General features: G+C 44.3%; 1 protein-coding gene across 1 annotated transcript; it reads right to left on the reverse strand.

The window, feature by feature from the left end:
- Positions 1 to 6606: 6606 nt before the first annotated feature.
- LOC119923944 (olfactory receptor 7A10-like) lies at positions 6607 to 7554 on the reverse strand. The gene has a single exon (XM_038743099.1). It carries the CDS (start codon positions 7552 to 7554, stop codon positions 6607 to 6609), a length of 948 nt encoding a protein of 315 aa, XP_038599027.1.
- Between the last annotated feature and the right edge of the window lie 5697 nt (positions 7555 to 13251).

Here is a 13251-nt window from a genome sequence, read left to right on the forward strand (position 1 = left end):
AACCTACATTCTATGCGGTTTAATGTGTGTGTGTGTGTGTGTGTGTGTGTGTCTGTGTTGAGGGGGAGGGAGGTTAACATGGGCAGAGTAAACAGTGGAGAGACCCTATCACTCCACTTCAGACCGGCCCAGCTCTATTGGAAAGGTGGTTAGGACGCCTGGGGTCTGGCTGGACATCTCGTTCATCTAAAATTCTCCCACTCCCACTCTCCAGCCTTCCTGGGGTCCTGGGTCTGCCCTTCCTGGGCCTGTGTGTGTGCCAGCACAGGGTACAGCAGATTCATTCGATAGCATTGATTGAGTGCTTACTGTGTGCAGAGCACTGTACCAAGCACTTGGAAATGCAATTCCGCCCTACCCCCAGGCATAGCACTGGGCTCTCCCAGTCTCCTGCTCCCCATTCTGCATGGAACGCCCCATCAGAGATTCAGAGCCCATCATCAGTGGCCCCTCAGGTTTCTCCTCACCCGACTGAAAAATCCCACTTTCTTCAGACACTCCACTCCCAGACTTTCTTCCCCATTACTGTACTCTCCTGGGCCTTCTCCAAATCCAGGATAAGAACTCGGTCACTGAGAATCATGTGTGATTTCCAATCATGATGTCCAATCCCCTAAATACCATTCATCCTGGTAGGGAAGTAGCGTGGCTTTGTGCAAAAAGCATGGACTTGGGAGTCAGAGGTCATGAGTTCTAATCCTGGCTCCACCACTTGTCAAATGTGTGACTTTGGGCAAGTCACTTAACTTCTCTGTGCCTCAGTTACCTCATCTGTAAAATGGGGATTAAGACTGTTAGCCTCACTTGGGACAACCTGATAACCTTGTATCTACCCCAGTGCTCAGAACAGTACTTTCCACATAGTAAGTGCTTCCTTCCTCTCCCCCTCCTCCCCCTCCCCATCCCCCTGCCTTACCTCCTTCCCCTCCCCACAGCACCTGTATATATGTATATATGTTCAAACATATTTATTACTCTATTTATTTTACTTGTACATATTCTATTTATTTTATTTTGTTAATATGTTTTGTTTTGTTGTCTGTCTCCCCCTTCTAGACTGTGAGCCCACTGTTGGGTAGGGACCGTCTCTACGTGTTGCCAACTTGTACATTCCAAGCGCTTAGTACAGTGCCCTGCACACAGTAAGTGCTTAATAAATATGACTGAATGAATGAATCATCATTATTATTGTTATTATGGCAAGTCACTTAACTTCTCTGTGCCTCAGTTCCTTCATCTGTAAAATGGGGATTAAGACTGTGAGCCCCACGTGGGACAACCTGATAACCTTGTATCTACCCCAGTGCTTAGAACAGTGCTTTGCACATAGTAAGCGCTTATCAAGTCCCATCATCATAATTATTGTTATTATTGCCGTTATGAACAACAGCTCACAGATTTCACAGAATCTGGCACATAATAAGCACTTAATAAATGCCATCATTTATTATTCTTATTATTCCAGGTAGCCATGAAGGAATTTTGTTTTGTTACCTGCTTTTTTTTGGTTCTTACCTGGGTTTATAAAAGGGTGCTTTTGAATACCTTCCTGGCTTCGAGTAAGTTACTCCTTTTTTTTTTTAACTCCCCAGGTCAGCTTTTTCCTCACTAAGGTCAATGTTTTGTAATTTTTTTTTAGAAATTCAATAGCCCACGATTGCTAGTTTGTGGATTTCTTCCCCAGCAAGAATGTTAAATGTTCACAAGTCATGATCACTAGGGCAGAGCGATTCTTCTATCTCCTGCACTAGGTCCAGCACACGATTCATAATACAATTCAATGTGTAATTTTTCCATGTTGGCTCTAAGACTAACTGTCCCAGAATAGAGTCATTTACCCTATCCAAAAACTCTAATTTCACTTCCTCCTTCCCTAATCTCCGATGACCTTGTCATCTCCTTTGCTGGTGAAATCGAAAGCATCAGACCCAACTTGCCCAAGACCCACCTTCAACCTCCATGATGCTCTTCTATCTCTCCTTCCACCCTCTCCTTCTTACCAGCTTTCAAGAGAATGTCTCCCACAGCCTTTCCAAATCTGTGCCACTCTCTTGCCTCTCCTCCAACTGATTGATTCCTCACTCCCTTTCCCTTGCCAAGAATTCATTCTCCCTTCAACTCTCCCCAGCTTCATAGCTCTCCTGAAATCCCTCTTCCTCCAGGATGTTGTCCCTGATTGAGGCCCACCATCCCAACTCACATCTTCTTAGAATACACCTAAGCGTTTATTAACTCACATGCAGCTTTCACTAACTTTCATCAGCATTATGTATTTGAAGAACCCCGCATGAAGGAAAACTCACATTATAGTACTTCCATTATGTTCGTCGCTTCCTGTACTGCATCTCATATTATCCAGAGAAGATGTGTGTTTTGGGAAGACTGTTCGCTAATTCTTCCAAAAACTGTGTTCTATCCAGAACACATAGTGAAGACATGTGTTTTAGGACAACCGACTGTATAGTATGATCTTCATCCTTTTTTTGTTTTCATTTTATTCTCTTATCCATTTTTCCATTCCCTTATTATTCCAGTTTTATCTGTATCATCCTTCATCCTACTCCACTGATTGTAAATAATGTATCTGCCTGGCTTCCACATTAGATTGTAAACTCTTTTATGGTAAGGAACATGTCTTTTACCTCTACTGCATTCAGCAACTGCTTTTCTTTACTTCCCCATATTTCAGAAATGCCAATTATATCAAACTCCTCCTATTTTCCAAGTAATTCACTGCAGGAGACTTGCCCAGGGTGCCAAAGATACTGCTGGGGCTGTCCTTCTTCTGAGGAAGCTCTTACCTGGAATGTCTGTGCCGGCCTCTGGCTCTGAGTACAGGGGCTTCTGTCTTTTATTTGTCTCCTCTTGGCTGCAAGAATTGCCCTGCTCAGAGTTCCTAAGCAAGGCTGTTGCAATCTGAAATCATGTCTCCTCGCCCACAAGGTAGTGTGGGAGAGAGCGGGCTCAAGGCAAGACTATTTGCAGGAGTATCTGGGCCCCTGGGACACCGTTCCTCAAGTCCCAAGCTCCTTGTTAGAAACAGTGCTCTGCATATAGTAAGCACTCGATAGGTATGATTGATGAATTAAAAACCAAACAAACACTAAGTGCCTGATCTCTGTCCCAGCTCCTCTGGGCTATAATGGAGGGATTCAGATGCCTTATCCTGGTCCTTATCCAGGCTACCCATCAGACCTCTGTTTGTTGATTGCAGGTGGGGCTCTGGATGTAACGAGATTTGATGTCAAGTGCCTAATACAGTAGACTTCATACAGTAGACAATAAATAGCAATGATGATTATGATGATAAGGATATCCATGGCAACCGATAATCTCCATAACCTTCTTATCAGAGAAGAGACATAAGCTCATGTGGACAGGGAATATGCCCATTGATTGTTGTATTGTACTCTCCCAAGCGCTTAGTAATGTGGTTTGCACACAGTAAGTGATCAAGAAATACTATTGAATGAATGAATGAATTAGATTATCATCATCTTCATGATCGTCATAATTATGGTTTGTTTTTTGTTTTTCGGGTCTTTATTAAGAAGCAGCGTGGCTTAGTGGCAAGAGCCCGGGCTCCGGAGAAAAGGTTGTGGGTTCTGATCCCAGCTCCACCACTTACCAGCTGGGTGACTTTGGGCCAATCACTTCACTTCTCTGTGCCTCAGTTACCTCATCTGTAAAACAGGGATTAAGACTGTGAGCCCCACGTGGGACAACCTGATTACCTTGTATTTACCCCAGCGCTTAGAACAGTCCTTGGCACACGGTAAGAACTTAACAAATACCATCATCATTAAGTGCTTACTATGTGTCAGACATTGTTCTAAGCACTGGGCACTGTGTGTTGTTCTAAGCACTTGGGAAAATAAAACAGAAACGCAAGACACATTCCCTGCCCACAAGGAGCTTATACTCTACCATTGAAGCCATCGCTACATAGCAGCTTCTCAATGAATGCTTTCTAATTATGTTAATGCCATGTGTATTGGAAGAACTTACTCAGGGAAAGGAATTGTATTCCATAACTAGTTTCCATCAAGACAACATAGAATTTGTTGAAAAGACTAAACAAGAATTGGACTACCAAGCCCAACTGGTAACAGATAAAGGGTCAGACAAGCTATCTTCCAAGCTGACACGACTGGCTCTACTTTAAGGCAGTAACGTCAGGGACCTGAAGTTCTCAAGACAGCCAGATGTTCCCAGTTACTTGCCAGAATTTAGGTATACTAGCCATGTAAGATGCTGTGCTAATGACTAGGACTCCAGAATAGAGTTTCCTCTGTGAGTAGAAAGATTACAAGGCTAAAAGTGAGAAGACATGGCCCTAGTCCTGGCTCTTCTATTGTTTAAATGTGTGACCTTGGGTAAGTCACCAAGCCTCTCTGTGCCTCAATTTCCCCTTTTGTTAAGCTAAGCTTGTAACCTCTCCACCCTATCTCCATGGGGATGGAGTGAAGATAAAATGAGGTAATATGGAAGAAATCCCATTCAACTCTTCGAACGATGCTGTGCACATCCTGAATATTATCATCTTCTAGACTCTAAACTCCATGTGGATGGGGAATATGTCTTCCAAATCTCTTTCAAGCACTTAGTACAGTGCTTTGCTCTATAAATACCATTGATTGATTGATTGTGTGATGTTCCACATTGGTTTCAGAGGAGATTGGCTCCAGATTTGTACCAGGAAATTATGCAGAAGGCACATCCTGTTGTAGCCACTGTGGAGGCACAGTACCACTTCTGCCCTGCTCTCTATGGGGCTGATGAGCCAGAGCAACTGACATGCTTCACCTTCATCTTCCCCAGAACTTCACTTCCCTCAGCAAAACCATCCCAGCTAACAGGAGAACTGACACTGCTTCACCCCCTCATTCTCTCATTAGGCAATACCTCTGGCTAGTGCTCCCTCAAAATGTGTATTCTGTGATACCTCCCCCCAGCACCTCCAGAGGCACAGGAAGCATCCAGAAGGCTGGGGGAGGGTTGTTGCTAACCTACCCTCTTGGGGCTCAGAGGTGGGTTAGGGAAGAGAGCCAATTGCTTCAATAACCTCCCCAAAACAAGGTAATGGGCTCATGCCCAGACAGATTTCACAGATACCTCTCTTCATAGAAAAGAGACAAAAACATATTTTCTCTCTATATACAAGTCCCCAAGGCCTAGTCTTTATTGACATTGAGCAGGTATTACATAATCAGAATGCAACCCAATTTGCAGGACAGGGACTGTATCCGATGTGATCAAATTGTATGTACCCGAGGGCTTAGTACAGTGCTTGGAACATAGTAAGTGCTCAGCAAATACCATGATTATAGGCAATTTACATTTCAATCAATCAGTCATATTTTTTGAGTGTCTACTGTGTGCAGACTAGACTGTGAGCCCGTTGTTGAGAAGGGACCGTCTCTATTTGTTGCCAACTTGTACTTCCCAAGTGCTTAATACAGTGCTGTGCACTGTTCTACCCCACTGTGGCTACTGTGTACTACTGTGGTTAGTACAATACTACCACTGTACTAAACACCCTTTTGTGAGGCCTACTCACTTCCTCTTCTTGAGTCTACATCCTCAAAAGGAGCAAGCTTTACCATAGAATTTCTGACAGATGTAGTCTCCCATTGTGGAGGGTGGGGGTAAAAAAGGAAAGATCCATCTGGAAAAAAGAGGCAACAGGTTCTTTCCATCCTTTCCCACAAGCCACCAGAGCCCAGATACATCCTAGACCTGGGAGTCTTCCAGGTTTAAGCCCCATCCAGATGGGCCCAAAATGGCTATTGGCAACCCCAGCCTCTTCTGGGAGGGGATGTGATACATCCAACTCGGTCCAAGAGAGCCCTTGTCAAAGCATTGGTTCAAGGGTGACCAAAACCACTCACAGTAACTCCAGGGGTCTCCTACTCACAGTAACTCAAGGGGTCTCTTTGAAGAGATTGCTTGGAATTGTTTCTCCAGGGTCAAAACGGGTCACATTCAGAGCTGAGCCTCTGCCAACTTTCTGGTCTTGCGGCTCCAAAGATTAAGCCAAGCTAGCTCTCTTCCTCCCTTCAAAGCCCTACTGGGAGCTCACCTCCTCCAGGAGGCCTTCCCAAACTGAGCCCCCTCCTTCCTCTCCCCCTCCTCCCCATCCCCCCTGCCATACCTCCTTCCCCTCCCCACAGCACCTGTATATATATATATATACATATAAGTTTGTATGTATTTATTACTCCTTTTTATTTGTACATATTTATTCTATTTGTTTTGTTCTCTGTCTCCCCCTCCTAGACTGTGAGCCCACTGTTGGGTAGGGACCGTCTCTATATGTTGCCAACTTGTACTTCCCAAGTGCTTAGTACAGTGCTCTGCACACAGTAAGTGCTCAATAAATATGATTGAATGAATGAATAATAAAAGTGTACAAATCCAAAGGCAGAGGTAACACAGAAGGGAAAGGGAGTAGGGGACAGCCAATGCACTTGACCCTAACAAGAATGGATTTTGACAAACATGTTCTGTTCTCAAAAATGGTGATCTGTCTCAATCAAAGAGGATTTATGACTCAAAAGCTTGTTCCATCAGATCCTGCTTCCTTCCAGGATGCAGCAGAATGAATCACGGTCTTTGCATGAAGACAGTTTTCCCTCTGAACACATTTCTCAGAGCCTCTTTCATGTCTTTGTTCCTCAGGCTGTAGATGAAGGGGTTCAGCATGGGGGTGACCACCGTGTACATCACGGAGGCTATCGAGCCCTTCCATGATGCTTGGGTAGATACGGGGCTGAGGTAGACCCCAAAACTAGTGCCATAGAATAAGGAGACCCCTGATAGATGTGAGCAACAGGTGTTGAAGGCTTTATATCTTCCTTCGGCAGATGGGACTCTCAGTATGGTGGTTATGATGCGGGTGTAAGAGAAAAGGATACCCATAACGGGAATAATACCCAATATAACTGTCAGCACATACAGCAATACATCATTGATCAAAGTGTCTGTGCAGGAAAGCTTTAGGACCCTGTTAGGCTCACAGAAAAAGTGAAGGATTTCATTGTCTGTACAGAAAGATAGCGGAACCACCAATAATGTGTGAACCAGGGCATCAAGGCCACTGACACTCCAGGACCCAGCAACCATCAGGGCACAGAGCCTTGGGGTCATGATGGTGGTGTAGTGGAGGGGGTGGCATATAGCCAGGTAGCGATCACAAGCCATCACGGTGAGGAGGAAATGGTCTAGACCTAAAAAGAGAAGGAAAAAACACATTTGGGCCAGGCAGCCAGCGTAGGATATAGACTTATCTTGGGTCTGGAGGTTGGCCAACATCTTGGGGATCATGGTAGATAATAGACAGGCGTCGGCCAGGGAGAGGTTGATGAGGAAGAAATACATGGGGGTGTGCAGGTGCGTGTTGGAGCCGACGGCCAGGACGATGAGCAGGTTCCCCAGGACCCCAAGCAGGTACATCCAGAGGAACAGCCCAAAGAAGAGCTGCCACTGCTCCACCCAGTCAAACAGTCCCAGGAGGAGGAATATCGGGACGCTGGTTTGGTTCCCCTTCACCATGGGGCCAGAGAATCTGCTCGGAGAGACATGGCAGGAGAATGAGATGACAGATCAATCACATCCTGGTTCTGGCTCAACTTACATTCTATGCGGTTTAATGTGTGTGTGTGTTTGTGTGTGTGTGTGTGTCTGTGTGCTTTTGTGTGTGTGTATTGGGAGGGGAGGGAGGTTAACATGGGCAGAGTAAACAGTGGAGAGGCTCCGACACTCAACTACAGACCGGCCCAGCTCTATTGGAAAGGTGGTTAGGAGGCCTGGGGTCTGGCTGGACATCTCGTTCATCTGAAATTCTCCCACTCCCACTCTCCCGCCTTCCTGGGGTGCTGCGTCTGCCATTCCTGGGCCCTGTGTGTGTGTCAGCAAAGGGTGTAGCAGATTCTTTCAATAGCATTGATTGAACTCTTACTGTGTGCAGAGCACTGTACTAAGCACTAGGAAATGCAATTCCGCCCGACCCCCAGGCATAGCACTGGGCTCTCCCAGTCTGGCTGCTCCCCATTCTCCATGGAACACCCCATCAGAGGTTCAGAGCCCATCATCAGTGGCCCCTCAGGCTTCTCCTCACCCTACTGAAAAGTCCCAGTTTCTTCAGACACTCCACTCCCAGACTTTCTTCCCCATCACTGTTCTCTCCTGGGCCTTCTCCAAATCCAGGATAAGAACTGGGTCATTGAGAATCATGAGCGATTTCTCTTGTTCTTTCCATGATGTCCAATCCCCTAAATACCATTCATCCTGGTAGAGAAGCAGTGTGGCTTTGTGGAAAAAGCACGGACTTGGGAGTCACAGGTCATGGGTTCTAATCCTCACTCCACCACTTGTCAACTGTGTGACTTTGGGTAAGTCACTTAACTTCTCTGTGCCTCTGTTCCCTCACCTGTAAAATGGGGATTAAGACTCTGAGCCCCACGTGGGACAACCTGATAACCTTGTATCTACCCCAGTGCTTAGAACAGTGTTTTGCACATAGTAAGTGCTTATCAAGTACCATCATCATTATTATTGTTATTATTGCCATTATCAGCTACAGCTCACAGATTTCACAGAATCTGGCACATAATAAGCGCTTAATAAATACCATCATTTATTATTCTTATTATTCCAGTTAGCCATGAAGGAATTTTGTTTGGTTACCTGCTTTTTTTGGTTCTTACCTAGGCTTATAAAAGGGTCCTTTTTCACACCTTCCTGGCTTCAAGTAAGCCACTCCTTTCTTTTTTTTAACTCCCCCTGTCAGCTTTTTCCTCACTAAGGTCTATGTTTTGTAAAAAATTTTTTAGAAATTCAATAGACCACGATTGTTAGTTTGTGGATTTCTTTCCAAGAAAGAATGTCAAATGTTCACAAGTAATGATCACTATGGCAGAGTGATTCTTCTATCTCCTGCACTTGGACTAACTGTCCCAGAAAAGAGTCATTTGTCCTCTCCAAAAACTCTAATTTCACTTCCTCCTTCCCTAATCCCCAATGACCTTGTCATCTCCTTTGAGGTGAAATCTAAAGCATCAGACCTAACTTGCCCAAGACCCACCTTCAACCTCCATAATGCTCTTCTATCTCTCCTTCCACCCTCTCCTTCTTACCAGCTTTCAAGAGAAAGTCTCCCACAGCCTTTCCAAATCTGTGCCTCTCTCTTGCCTCTCCCCCAACTGATTGATTCCTCACTCCCTTTCCCTTGCCCAGAATTCATTCTCCCTTCAAGTCTCCCCAGCTTCATAGCTCTCCTGAAATCCCACTTCCTCCAGGATGTTGTCCCTGATTGAGGCCCACCATCCCAGCTCATGTTATCTTAGCATTAAACACCTAAGCATTTATTAACTCACATGGAGCTTTCACTATCTTTCATTAGCACTATGTACTTGAAGAACCCCGCATGAAGGAAAACTCACATTATAGTACTTCCATTATGTTCATCGCTTCCTTTATTGCATCTCATCGTATCCAGAGGAGATGTGTCTTTTGGGAAGACTGTTCCCTAATTTGTTCAAAAACTGTGTTCTATCCAAAACATATAGTGAAGACATGTGTTTTAGCACAACTGACTGTATAGTATGATCATCTTATTTTTGTTTTCATTTTATTCTCTTATCCATTTTGCCATCCCCTTCTTATTCCAGTTTTATCTGTTTCATCCTTCCTCCTACTCCACTGATTGTAAATAATGTATCTGCCTGGCTTCCGCAGTAGATTGTAAACTCTTTCATGGTAAGGACCATGTCTTTTACCTCTATTGCATTCAGCAACTGCTTTTCTTTGCTTCCCCATATTTCACAAATACCAATTATATCAAACTCCTCCTATTTTCCAAATAATTCACCACAGGAGACTTGCCCAGGGAGCCAAAGATACTGCTGGGGCTGTCCTTCTCCTGAGGTAGCTCTTACCTGGAATGTCCGTGCCGGCCTCTGACTCTGAGTGAAGGGGCTTCTGTCTTTTATTTGTCTCCTCTTGGCTGCAAGAATTGCCCTGCTCAGAGTTCCTAAGCAAGGCTGTTGCAATCTGGAATCATGTCTCCTTGCCCACAAGGTAGTGTGGGAGGGAGCGGGCTCAAGGCAAGACTATTTGCAGGAGTCTCTGGGCCCCTGGGACACCGTTCCACAAGTCCCAAGCTCCTTGTTAGAAACAGTGCTCTGCATATAGTAAGCACTCGATAGCTACGATTGATGATTTAAAAACCAAACAAACACTAAGTGCCTGATCTCTGTCCCAGCTCCTCTGGGCTATAATGGAGGGATTCAGATGCCTTTTCCTGGTCCTCATCCAGGCTACCCATCAGACCTTTGTTTGTTGATTGCAGGTGGGGCTCTGGATATAATGAGATTTGATGTCAAGTGCCTAATACAGTATACTTCATACAGTAGACAATAAACAGCAATGATGATTATGATGATAAGGATGATGTCAATGGCAACTGATAATCTCCATAACCTTCTTATCAGAGAAGAGACATAAGCTCACTGTGGACAAGGTATATGTCCATTTACTGTTACATTGTACTCTCCCAAGTGCTTAGTAAAGTGCTTTGCACACAGTAAGCGATGAATAAATACTATTGAATGAATGAATGAATTAGATCATCATCAACTTCATTATCATCATAATTATGGTTTCTTTTCTGTTTTTCGGGCCTTTATTAAGTAGCAGCGTGGCTTAGTGGCAAGAGCCCGGGCTTGAGAAAAGATTGTGGGTTCTGATCCCAGCTCCACTGCTTACCAACTGGGTGACTTTGGACCAATCACTTCACTTCTCTGTGCTTCAGTTGCCTCATCTGTAAAATGGGGATTAAGATTGTGAGCCCTACATGGGACAACCTGATTACCTTGTGTCTACTCCAGCACTTAGAACAGTGCTTGGCACACAGTAAGCACTTAACAAATACCATCATTAAGTCCTTACTATGTGTCAGACACTGTACTAAGCACTGGGCACTGTGGGCTGTTCTAAGCACTTGGGAAAATAAAACAGAAACGCAAGACACATTCCCTGCCCACAAGGAGTTTATACTCTACCATCTAAGCCATCACTACTTAGCAGCTTCTGAATGAATGCTTTCTTATGATGTTAAGGCAAGGTGCATTGGAAGAATTAACTCAAGGAAAAGAATTGTATTCCAAAACTAGTTTCCATCAAGACAATGTAGAATTTGTTGAAAAGACTAAACTAGAATTGGACTACCAAGCCCAACTGGTAACAAATAAAGGGACAGACAAGCTATATTCCAAGCTGACATGACTGGTTAAACTTTTAGGTAGTAACATCAGGGACTCGAAGTTCTCAAGAAAGCCAGGTGTTCCCAGTACTTGCCAGAATTTAGGCAAACTAGCGATGTAAGATGCTTTACTAATGACTAGGAAACCAGAATAGAGGTTCCTCTATAAGTAGAAAGATTACAAGGCTAAAAGTGAGAAGATATGACCCTAGTCCTGGCTCTTCTAATGTGTGACCTTGGGTAAGTCACCAAGTTTCTCTGTGCCTCGATTTCCCCTTTTGTTAATCTAGGCTAGTAACCTCTCCACCCTCTCTCCATTGGGATGGGGTGAAGAAAAAATGAGGTAATATGGAAGAAAGTGCTTTCAACTCTTTGAAAGATGCTGTGCACATCCTGAATATTATCATCTTCTAGACTCTAAACTCCATGTGGATGGGGAATATGTCTACCAGATCTCTTTCAAACACTTAGTACAGTGTTTTGCTCTATAAATATCATTGATTGATTGATTATGTGATGTTCCATATTGGTTTCAGAGGAGATATGCTCCAGATTTGGACCAGGAAATTATGCAGATGGCACATCATGTTGTAGCCACTGTGGAGGCACAGTACCACTTCTGCTCTCCTCCCTATGGGGCTGATGAGCCAGGGGCAACCGAGGTGTTTCACTTTCATATACCGCAGGACTTTACATCCCTCATCAAAATCATCCCAGCTAACAGGAGAACTCAAACTGCTTCACCCTCTCATTCTCTCATTATGCAATACCTCTGGCTAGTGCTCCCCAAAAGTGGGCATTCTGTGAAACCTTCCCCCTGCACCCGCAGAAGCAAGGGAAGCATCCAGAAGCCTGGGGGAGGGTTGTTGTTAACACCTACCCTCTCAGGGTTCAGCAGTGGGTTAGGGAAGAGAGCCAATTGCTTCAATAACCTCCCCAAAACAAGGTAATGGGCTCATGCCCAGACAGATTTCACAGATACCCCTCTTTATAGAAAAGAGACAAAAACATATTTTCTCTATATATAAACGTACCCAAGTCCCAATCTTTATTCTCATTGTGTAAGGAGTACATAATCAGAATGCCACCCCCTTTTTGAGACAAGGACTGTATCTGGCTTAGTACAGTGCTTGGAACATAGTAAGTGCTTAGCAGATACCATGATTATAGGTAATTAGCATTTCAATCAGTCAATCATATTTATTAAGTCTTTACTGTGTGCAGAACACTGTATTAAGCGCTTGGGAGAGTACAATATGACAGAGTTGGTAGACACTTTTCCTGCTACAACGAGCTTATGGTCTAGAAGGGGTGACAGATATTAACATAAATTATAGATGTGTCCATAAGTACTATGGGGAAGAGGGTGAGGTGAATATCAAGTGTTTACTGTGAGCCCGTTGTTGGGTAGGGACCATCTCTATATGTTGCCGATTTGTACTTCCCAAGTGCTAAGTACAGTGCTCTGCACACCGTAAATGCTCAAGAAATGCAACTGAATGACTAATGAAAGTGTACAAATCCAAAGGCATAGGCAACACAGAAGGGAAAGGGAGCATGGGAAATGGCTTAGTCAAGGAAAGCTTCTTGGAGGAGATGTGATTTTAATAAGGCTTTTAAGGTGGGGAGTAGAGTGATTGTTTCTTGGATATGAAGAGGGAGCGAATTCCAGGCCAGAGGCAGGATGTGGGCAATGGGTCAGTGGTGAGATAGACAAGATCGAAGTACGGTGAGTAGGTTGGTGTTGGACGAGCAAAGTGAACGTGCTGGGTTGTAGTAGGAAATCAACAAGGTAAGAGAGGAGGGAATAAGGTAACTTAGTGCTTTAAAGCTAATGGAAAGGAGCTTCCATTTGATATGGAGGTGGATGGACAACTACTGGAGGTTCTTGAGGAATGGAGAAATATAAATTGAACAGTTTTTTTTTAGAACTATGTCCCAGGCAACCGAGCAGAGTATTGAGTGGAGTGAGGAAAGACAAGGGAGCA

This window comes from Tachyglossus aculeatus, unplaced genomic scaffold (assembly GCF_015852505.1).
Source record: "Tachyglossus aculeatus isolate mTacAcu1 unplaced genomic scaffold, mTacAcu1.pri scaffold_67_arrow_ctg3, whole genome shotgun sequence".
NCBI classification, from domain to species: Eukaryota; Metazoa; Chordata; class Mammalia; order Monotremata; family Tachyglossidae; genus Tachyglossus; species Tachyglossus aculeatus.